Source organism: Staurois parvus, unplaced genomic scaffold, assembly GCF_062004578.1.
Source record: "Staurois parvus isolate SC_StPar_1 unplaced genomic scaffold, SC_StPar_1.0 ptg001500l, whole genome shotgun sequence".
NCBI classification, from domain to species: Eukaryota; Metazoa; Chordata; class Amphibia; order Anura; family Ranidae; genus Staurois; species Staurois parvus.
The window spans coordinates 17068-28220 of record NW_028319296.1 but is presented as its reverse complement, the minus strand read 5'-3'; the positions used below and the strand labels follow the sequence as shown (position 1 = coordinate 28220).

The 11153-nt window shown below is 48.3% G+C and overlaps 1 protein-coding gene across 1 annotated transcript; it reads left to right on the top strand.

The window, feature by feature from the left end:
• Positions 1-416: 416 nt before the first annotated feature.
• Positions 417-9656, top strand: LOC149435484 (uncharacterized; the record flags this gene model as incomplete). Its single annotated transcript, XM_089662610.1, has 5 exons — positions 417-489; positions 8705-8802; positions 8893-9120; positions 9200-9406; positions 9515-9656. Coding segments are annotated over exons 1-5 (748 nt in total), but the record flags the coding sequence as incomplete, so codon positions are not given.
• Positions 9657-11153: the final 1497 nt, after the last annotated feature.

The following is an 11153-nucleotide window of genomic DNA, read 5'->3' as shown; positions in this document are numbered from 1 at the left end:
CCCTCTCTATGTGTCAGCAGATCTCCTGCAGCCTATTAGCTCCCATTTCCCTCTCTATGTCTCAGCGGATCTCCTGCAGCCTATTAGCACCTGTCACGGAGCTGGTCCTTCCCCCCCATCTTCTAGGCTTGCTTGCTGCCTGCCACCCCCTACCCCTCAGCAGCCCTCTTCACTCTTCTGTCCTGTCTGTGCTGGGACTTCTAGTCCTCCTTGCCCCTGACACTGGCAGGCCCCAGCAGCCCCTCACCCCCGTTTCTGGAAATCAGGCCCCCTGCTGTGGTAATCCACAGGCAGGCTCCCTCCTGTCACCCCCCTCCCTGTGCCCTTTTGCACGTCTGCCTGTGCTCTGTGCCCTACAGGGACAAAGGCCGCCTTCCCTGTGGGTCTGGAGACTCAAGAGGGTGGGGCATGTTTCCATGGCGATAAAATGTGAAGTCTCGGGTTACCATGGCAACATGCCCAGTGTGTTCTCCTGCATGTGTGAGAGAGGTCTGTACTGCATGCCAGCCTCCTCTCAGCTTCCATTCCCCTGCTCTCTTCTCCTCTCACTGGCTGACTTGACTGCCAGTCTGCTGTTGGATCCCTCCCCTGTGTGGGGTTAACTCCGTCCTGCCTGGAATCTCCTCACTGTGGAGGAACCTTCTGCTGCTCCTGAGCCTGGATCTCTTCCCTGGAGGACTTAACCCCTTTGTTCCCTGTGAGCCTGCCTGGACTTAACCCTTTGCTGCCCCGAGCTGCCGGTGTTGATTGTAACCCTCTGTGTCCCGTGTGGACTGTCACCCTCTGTGTCCCGTGTGGACTGTCACCCTCTGTGTCCCGTGTGGACTGTCACCCTCTGTGTCCCGTGTGGACTGTCACCCTCTGTGTCCCGTGTGGACTGTCACCCTCTGAGTCCCGTGTGGACTGTCACCCTCTGTGTCCGGCTCTCCGCATCCAGTAAGTGGACTAACCCGTGCTGCCCAAAAGACTGAGCCCAATTCTCCCCAGGAACCCGAAGTCCCACAAAACCACCCCGCCCTTGCCTTACTGAACCCTGTGGACTACCATACCCCTGTTGTTCCATATTGCCTCCCAAAGAACTTTACTGTGTTACTGTGTCTGGTGTGGATCTGTGGACTAACAGAACTGTTGTCTGTGCCCCAAAATCCTCCCCAATAAAAGCCCGCACATTGGGTTCCATGCAATCTGTCTCTGTGTGCTCTCTCCCTACGCTCCTGGTACTTGACAGCACCCATTTCCCTCTCTATGTCTCAGCAGATCCCCTGCAGCCTATTAGCACCCATTTCCTTCTCTATGTCTCAGCGGATCTCCTGCAGCCTATTAGCACCCATTTCCCTCTCTATGTCTCAGCAGATCCCCTGCAGCCTATTAGCACCCATTTCCCTTTCTATGGGTGCTAATAGGCTGCAGGAGATCTGCTGAGACATAGAAAGGGAAATGGGTGCTAATAGGCTGCAGGGGATCTGCTGAGACATAGAGAGGGAAATGGGTGCTAATAGGCTGCAGGGGATCTGCTGAGACATAGAGAGGGAAATGGGAGCTAATAGGCTGCAGGAGATCCGCTGAGACATAGAGAGGGAAATGGGTGCTAATAGGCTGCAGGAGATCTGCTGAGACATAGAGAGGGAAATGGGTGCTAATAGGCTGCAGGGGATCTGCTGAGACATAGAGAGGGAAATGGGAGCTAATAGGCTGCAGGAGATCTGCTGAGACATAGAGAGGGAAATGGGTGCTAATAGGCTGCAGGAGATCTGCTGATACATAGAGAGGGAAATGGGCGCTAATAGACTGCAGGAGATCCGCTGAGACATAGAGAGGGAAATGGGAGCTAATAGGCTGCAGGAGATCCGCTGAGACATAGAGAGGGAAATGGGCGCTAATAGACTGCAGGAGATCCCGCTGAGAAATAGAGAGGGAAATGGGAGCTAATAGGCTGCGAGGGATCGAATGAGACAAAGAAAAGAAAATGGGTGCTAATAGGCTGCAGGAGCCCGGCTTAGACATAAAGAGTGAAATGGGTGCTAAATGCTGCAAGGGATCTACTGAGCCTTAAAGAGGGAAATGGGTGCTAATAGGCTGCAGGAGATCTGCCGAGACATAGAGAGGGAAATGGGAGCTAATAGGCTGCAGGAGATCTGCTGAGACATAGAGAGGGAAATGGGAGCTAATAGGCTGCAGGGGATCCGCTGAGACATAGAGAGGGAAATGGGAGCTAATAGGCTGCAGGAGATCTGCACATCTCTTTATAAACATACCTATTTTATATACATCATTTATATACATATATATACAGTATGTAAAGTGCTGCGTAAATTGATGGCGCTATATAAGTACCGGAAATAAATAATAAAGATAAATATTTGAAGGCTTTTTGCATCATTTAGGACACTTTTGATTTTTCCCATGATGTTGATGATATTGCGTGTTTATATTGATATGTATTGTTTGGGGTGATATATACATATACAGTATGTTTGTATGAAGCACCGACAGGCTAAATGCAGAGTCAGAATCACAGGGGGCCCCTAGACCCGGTGGGGGGTCTGAGAGCAGCCATGATGTCAGTACATTGGAGCTGGTGATAGTGAAAGGTATTGAGGAGATAAATGTACCCGGTTCAGTCTGGTTTGTAAACAGAGCGATCTGGGATTCTTGTATCCATACCGGACCCTTGTGCAAGATGAGGATCTGCTATACATGGTAATAGGAAACTGAAACTAAAAACACTACATTGTGTGGGGTTGTCTCTAAATTACATAGCAGACCCTTATCCTGGATGGGAGTCTGGTATAGATATAAATGGGGGAAGCCCACACAATAAAGAAGGCTGGGGGTTCCCCCAGATCACGCACCCCCTCCCCTAAACCATGCCAGGCCATGTGCCCTCAGTATGGGGAGCGTATCTTGTAAAGGACCTCTTCCCCACAACCCTGGCTGGGGGTCTCTTGGTGGGGGACATATTGGAATCTGGAATCCCCCTTCAAATAAGATGGATCTCAGCTACCTCCCCCACATGAATGTGTAACCATTACTCAATCAAAAAGAAATAATGTAAATAGTAAATAAAGACGTCACCCGCATCACATGACTTGTCCTTTATTAATAAACAAAGATTCCCCCAAAGTAAATCCCTCGTCACTCATCCAACAATGCAGATCTACATCATTAATAATGAACGATGTCCACTGAGAAAACACATGCTGACCGCCAACACGGTCTATTTCCAGAGACTACTCACCATGGATGACAACTCCCAGTGACTATGGAGGAAGAGGACGGACGTGACTATGGAGGAAGAGGACGGACGTGACTATGGCGGAAGAGGACGGACGTGACTATGGGGAAGAGGACGGACGTGACTATGGGGGAAGAGGACGGACGTGACTATGGGGGAAGAGGACGGACGTGACTATGGCGGAAGAGGACGGACGTGACTATGGCGGAAGAGGACGGACGTGACTATGGCGGAAGAGGACGGACGTGACTATGGCGGAAGAGGACGGACGTGACTATGGCGGAAGAGGACGGACGTGACTATGGAGGAAGAGGACGGACGTGACTATGGAGGAAGAGGACGGACGTGACTATGGAGGAAGAGGACGGACGTGACTATGGCGGAAGAGGACGGACGTGACTATGGAGGAAGAGGACGGACGTGACTATGGAGGAAGAGGACGGACGTGACTATGGCGGAAGAGGACGGACGTGACTATGGCGGAAGAGGACGGACGTGACTATGGCGGAAGAGGACGGACGTGACTATGGCGGAAGAGGACGGACGTGACTATGGGGGAAGAGGACGGACGTGACTATGGGGGAAGAGGACGGACGTGACTATGGAGGAAGAGGACGGACGTGACGGGGGTTACCTGATGTAAATAGAAAATAACATTTTATTACCTCCTCTGCTGCCACTTCTACCAATGTCTCCTCTCTGCTTCCTACCACATGGAACTTCCTGTCTGTACCTGACATCACTTCCTGTCTACCTGACATCACTTCCTTTCTTTACCTGACATCACTTCCTGTCTACCATACAGTCTTCCTGTTTGTGTATAAGCGAGAACATCACCTTGTGGAGCTCAGAGGAACTGCAGCCTAGAGAAATGTCTCTCTGAACATGGCCTTGAGCTATGAGTTCAGCTTTTTGAATTTTTTCTTGTAACATTTACCCTTTAACTATCCTTTGTGGGGAAGTTACAGACCTGGTTTATCCAATCTAATCCATATGATGGCAATCAGCCTATTAAATCCTCCATAACTCAGCAGCAATGTCCCATGGCTTCCATCTTTCTTAAGAATAACAAAAAACTATTAACATATTTCCTACACCGGGGGCCATAGTTGGACCTGGAGGTGATTTGTCACATGAAGGATTCTCATCCATAAAGCTTACTCTACACTATAGTCATAAATAAATATATATCTATACATCTGTTTCCATCCGAAGACATTGTATGAGGGATTCCTAGATCACAGATGATGAGTGTAGACCGTATAATAGGAACCCAAATCCACGGCACCGCTCCAGCCTGCACCTCCTAATGACCACGGACCATCCAGGTGATAGCACTTGTAGCCCGTCTTCTCTCCAACATGAAATCATGAATAGGAACAGAAAGATGAAGAGCTGCACTCTGTAATTATCTCCATCTTGATATTTCATTCTATTGATGATGAAATAACTCCATACACATAATCTCTACCTCCTGAAATATGTTTCACCCAAATGGGCTCGCTCACATAGAGTAGGGTTGGGGCCACTCTATCCTTGTGAACGAGCCCATTGGGGTGACACACAGAATAAAATATGAAGAATGGGCTGATTACGGAGTGTGACTCTTCATCTTCTTGTAGACGGTATAGTCACAGATGAGAACACAGGAGACCAAGTCCATATCTCATGCTTCCTAATTTATAGAGATAAGTATGTGGGCTCTAACCCAATCCAGTCACCTCTGGGGGGTGTTCCCTCCTCAGCCCTGGGGTTGGTTCTGTCTTCTGAAGGTGCCATGGGCTACATGGACCCACCGTTTCTGGTGTCTGGGTTGGTGATGTGATTTCCAACACCATTGCTTCAGTCTGATCACAACATATTCATTCACAGCATGGCTGTCATGAGCAGACCCCATAGAACCATGTTGGGGGCCCCTATGGGATTCTGTACTCCTGACACATACCATTTTATATAAGAAGGACAATCCTTTGCAGCCACTGGGGAGCCCAATGTGCACAAATCTCTTCTCCCCCACTGAGGTCATAGTCAGCACATCAAAATATTTCCTTTGAGGCTCAGCGAGGTGACAGATCATTCATCCGTATCTATGTCTACAGGGATGTCAGATCATTATTGCCATCTTGGTGTTCATTCCTCCAATCTTCACACTCCAGAGCCAACTATTCAGATTTATGAGTTGTGAACATTTGTCTTCTACTGACCACTAGATGAAGAGAACACTGTATCTGTAATACAGAACATTGAATTCCAGGAATATCTGTCATATCATGCCACCTTTACAGGGGATGTTACATCCCAACCATTGCTGGTGTCCTCCATGTCTATGGTCACCTTACAGAGACAATCTGAGCTATGTTCCAGAAGGTTCTGTCAACATTCCATACCAGACCCTTATCTGAGCATGCTGGCCAGGCTAGGAAAGGGGAGGGGGGGTGTAAGTCCTCCCACTTGGACCATACCAGGTGACATGCCCTCAACATGGGGAGAACTTGCGAGGGGGGACAAGGGCAAGGGTCTCTTCCTTTATACTTCTATTCACTCACAAAAACATAAATTTTAAAGAAAAAGAATGATCAAAAATGTCCTATGCTGTACATCAATGTCAATCATGAAGTCTGATGCCCACTGAAAGAAAAAATCTGATGTAATATGAGGATCGGGGCCATTTCTCAACTGAGGTTCCTTGTATCCATATAACAGATGTGTGACATGACAAAATCTGCAATTACATTTTACTGCAAAATCAGAGGGGCCAAAATCCCTCCCCCGAGCAGTCATATATTTCTGTCCCCCTCGGAGGGAGTGGAGGTGACCCCTCTATAAGGATCTACAGTCCATATACACCCAGCACAAGGCCGGGGTCACACTACCAGACGCTTCTCGGGGCTGCAGTTCCTCTGAGCTCCACAAGGTGGGGATCTCACTTCTACCCAGACAGGAAGTCTCTATGGAAGACAGACAGGAAGTGATGTCAGGTACAGACAGGAAGTAGAGAGGAGACGTTGGTGGAAGTGGCAGCAGAGGAGGTAATAAGATGTTATGTTCTATTTACACCCAGTAACCCCCCGTCCTGTCCGTCCTCTTCCTCCATAGTCATGTCCGTCCTCTTCCTTCATAATCAAGTCCGTCCTCTTCCCCCATAGTCACGTCCGTCCTCTTCCTCCATAGTCACGTCCGTCCTCTTCCTCCATAGTCCTGTCCGTCCTCTTCCCCCATAGTCACGTCCGTCCTCTTCCCCCATAGTCACGTCCGTCCTCTTCCCCCATAGTCACGTCCGTCCTCTTCCCCCATAGTCACGTCCGTCCTCTTCCTCCATAGTCACGTCCGTCCTCTTCCTCCATAGTCACGTCCGTCCTCTTCCTCCATAGTCACGTCCGTCCTCTTCCCCCATAGTCACGTCCGTCCTCTTCCTCCATAGTCACGTCCGTCCTCTTCCTCCATAGTCACGTCCGTCCTCTTCCTCCATAGTCACGTCCGTCCTCTTCCTCCATAGTCACGTCCGTCCTCTTCCTCCATAGTCACGTCCGTCCTCTTCCTCCATAGTCACGTCCGTCCTCTTCCTCCATAGTCCTGTCCGTCCTCTTCCTCCATAGTCCTGTCCGTCCTCTTCCTCCATAGTCACGTCCGTCCTCTTCCTCCATAGTCACGTCCGTCCTCTTCCCCCATAGTCACGTCCATCCTCTTCCTCCATAGTCACGTCCGTCCTCTTCCTCCATAGTCATGTCCGTCCTCTTCCTCCATAGTCATCTCCAGCAGATGATGATACACACATATATAGTGTGGGAACCCAGATTAACCACATATATTCAAATGAGAGAATTTCACATCTGTACCAAAAGGGGGGGGTATTGATGTCATGAAATGCCGGTTCCAGACATTGTATGTGGGGGGAATGAAATGATAAGTAAAGGTTGGGCAGATGCTGATACACACATATATAGTGTGAAAACCCAGATTAACCCCTTCAGGGGGAGGAGTTGATGATAATATATTTGCTCCCAAAGCTGGCCTACATGGTTCAGTTTTATCGTTCAGCCAGCAGAACTGAACCAATTCCCCCATCCACACATTGGAGGTGGATGGGGGAATCCTCCCCGCTGCACTCTTGTATTGTGATAATGGGGGGACTCCTCCGCTCTCAGAATACACAGATCAGCACTGAAGCTATTGGCTGCAGCTGCTGGGGGAGTGGCCACTGGGGGGTGGAAACTTGGCACCAGCACGCCGCCAAATCCATCCCCACCATTAGGAGCTCTGGAGACAATTGTCTTCTATTTACAATACATTCCTCCGCACGTCACCTGATCACATGACAGCTTACTTCCACAGATTCCGGACAGATTTCTGGATGGTAAAGGTCAAAGTTCACTCTTCAGTTTAGGAGAGGTAGGACGCACCCAGGAACAAGGATTTGGTTTGCATGGAAGCTTCATATAGAGGACCCCTCAAATCTCCCCATCCAAATGTCCCTCCATCCAGAGTCTATATGTCCTATGACATCACACTGACCTCACAGCTCCTCCTCCCAATGTCCCTCTATCCAGAGTCAGAGAATCCTATGACATCACACTGACCTCACAGCTCCTCCTCCCAATGTCCCTCCATCCAGAGCCAGAGAATCCTATGACATCACACTGACCTCACAGCTCCTCCCCCAATGTCCCTCCATCCAGAACCAGAGAATCCTATGACATCACACTGACCTCACAGCTCCTCCCCCAATGTCCCTCCATCCAGAACCAGAGAATCCTATGACATCACACTGACCTCACAGCTCCTTCTCCCAATGTCCCTTCGTCTGGCTTTTTTTTCTGATGCTCTTAGGATGTGGGGGTCCCTTGGCATTCTCAACAGTCAGAATAAGCTTTTTACCTGCGTAGTGTGGGGGTCCTGTGGGGGGAATTATACCTCAGCCTGAAGTGGGGCTTTAATAAAATGGAGACCTGAATGGAGAGGTGAGGAGGATTCTGGGAATATCATTTGATGTGACTATTTGTGTTCAGATGTAGAGTTTTCCTCCTGTGAAGTCTGGAGATCATATGACATCACATTGCCTCCACCTCCCTCCCTGATAGAAGAGAGAAAGAAGAAGAAGATTCTAGAAGTCACCAGAGAGATCACTGAGCTGCTGACAGGAGAGGTGAGCGGTGCCGGGAATTCTGGGACATTCTCCAGTAACAGACAAGGGATGTGTCTGGATGGTGACTGTATCATTGTGTGTGTCAGGTTCCTATAAGGTGTCAGGGTGTCACTGTCTATTTCTCCATGGAGGAGTGGGAGTATTTAGAAGGACACAAGGATCTCTACAAGGACGTCATGATGGACAATCAGCCGCCCCTCACATCACCGGGTAAGAGGAGACTTTATTGTAAAGGAGAGAGCAGTACGGAGGATCCACCTAGATCCCCCATCATCTGATAAACACATAGAAACAATGGATTCAGTCAGTGTGTGTGTTTCCTACAGATGGATCCAGTCATGGGAACCCACCAGAGAGATGTCCCCGTCCTCTGTATTCCCGGGATTCCACACAGGAAGGTCACACCATCCCTCACCATCATCAGGTAGATGAGGAACAATCACTGATAGTATCATTAGGATCTGTACATTATCTGCATTGTTACCATTTGATGGCATTTTTATTATATATTCAGAGTGGAAACCTGAGAGATCCTAAAGTTGAGGTTAAAGAAGAGATAAAAGAGGAAAATGATGAAGAGTGGGTGATGGAGGAGCCAGATATCACTAAAGAACACAAAGATCTGTACCAGGACACCATGGTGGAGTCATCCAGCTACAGGAACCCACCAGAGAGATGTCCCCGTCACCTGTATTCCCGGGATTCCACACAGGAAAGTCACACCATCCCTCACCATCATCAGGTAGATGATGACAATTATTGGTAGTTGTGATTTATACACAGCATGTTTGTTACAATGAATGTTTTATTATATCTTTCAGAGTGGAATCCTCGGGGATGATAATATTGATGTTAAAGAAGAGTATAAAGAGGAGGATGAGGAGTATGGAGTGATGGAGGAGTTTTCAGAAGGACACAAGGATATGATGGAGCCACCTAATACCAGGAACCCCCCAGAGAGATGTCCCCGTCCTCTGTATTCCCAGGATTTCACACAGGAAGGTCACACCATCCCTCATCATTACAAGGTTGGTGGGACAGAGCATCTAGAACATGGACTTGTAGAGATAATGTGTGGATTTTTTATGTAAGCTCATATTTTACAGATGATATTTTCTATCATTCTCTTGGTTTAGGGTGAAGATCTGATAGATATAAAAGTTGAGGTGAAAGCAGAAGAAGAAGAGGCGTATGTGAGGGATGATCAGCAGTCTATGGAGGAGGATGGAATAACGGGGACATTTATAGAGGAGGACACTCCTACAGAGATCAGCACAGGTGGGTCATGAACACTAAATCCATTCCTCCACCCATACTGCTCACTGATTGGTCCAGAGTAGGGCGGGGACTGGGTGATATCAGCCTGTAATCCCCTGGTCACTTTTCTGAGCTGTGTTCCCCATCCTGCCTGATGTGGGCGGAGTCCTGGTTTGGGGGAACCAATCAGCTCCTATCTTGTAATCCTCTTTGTCTTTGTATTTTAGTCCATGGCCGGGAGATGAGGAAAACCTCTGAGGATTGTCTCACTTTGTCTCCAGACTGGAAAGTAGAAGATGAGGACATCACACAGTATAGTCCAGGAGAAAACCCGGCTCCCTCCAATGTCCATCCGGCACCACCCAGTGTAGATGGACCATCGGATTCCTCGTATCCTGAGGAACCTCAGACTGTGTGGGACCGGGCCGGCCTTCCAACAGGGAAGAGCTTCTTCTGTACTGAGTGTGGGAAGAGTTTCCGTTATATATCCAAACTTAATGTGCATAAAAGATCTCACACAGGAGAGAAGCCGTATTCCTGTCCTGAGTGCGGGAAATGTTTTTTCACAGAAGTCTAATCTTTCCATACATCAGAAATCTCACACGGGGGAGAAGCCGTATCCCTGTCCTGAGTGCGGGAAATATTTTCTACTAAAATCACAACTTGTTACACATCAGAGATTGCACATGAGTGAGACACAATATTCCTGTCCTGAGTGCGGGAAATGTTTTTCAGACAAGTCCAGTTTTTACACACATCAGAGATCTCACACGGGGAAGAAGCAGCATTCCTGTCCTGAGTGCGGGAAAATATTTTCACAAAAGTCAAATCTTCACAGACATCAGAGATCTCACACAGGGGAGAAGCTGTATTCCTGTCCTGAGTGCAGTAAATATTTTTCAAGCAAATCCCATCTTTACAGACATCAAAGATCGCACACAGGAGAGAAGTCATATTCCTGTCCAGCGTGCGGGAAATTTTTTTCACAAAAGTCCGGTCTTTATCGACATCAGAGGTTGCACACTGGGGAGAAGCCTTATTCCTGTCCTGAGTGCGGGAAATGTTTTTCACAGATGTCCAGTCTTTACAGACATCAGAGATTGCACGCGGAGGAGAAGCCACTTTCCTGTCCTGAGTGAGGGAAATGTTCCTCACTGAAGTCCTGTCTTCTTGTACATCAGGAGGCCCACAGAACCCTGAAGGTGTATTAGTGCCTTGAGTGCGGGAAATGTCTTCTAGAGGAATGTTGCTGGACATCCCAGCTCTCATGTGGGGAAGAAGCACACCCTGATATACACCTCAGATATACTCCATGGCTGATCTTCATCATGGAAGAAACAGTCCATGAGATCAGAGGTCACCAAAGACATGGATGAAGTGTGGGACCGGGTTAGCCATTGATTGCAGGAGAACAATAAAAATGAAGTAATTACCTTTCATTGTACATTTTGTGGTGGAAGATTTCTCAAACATTTAGAGGTCTATTTAAAAAAAAAAAGTTGAACAAATGTGATCAGC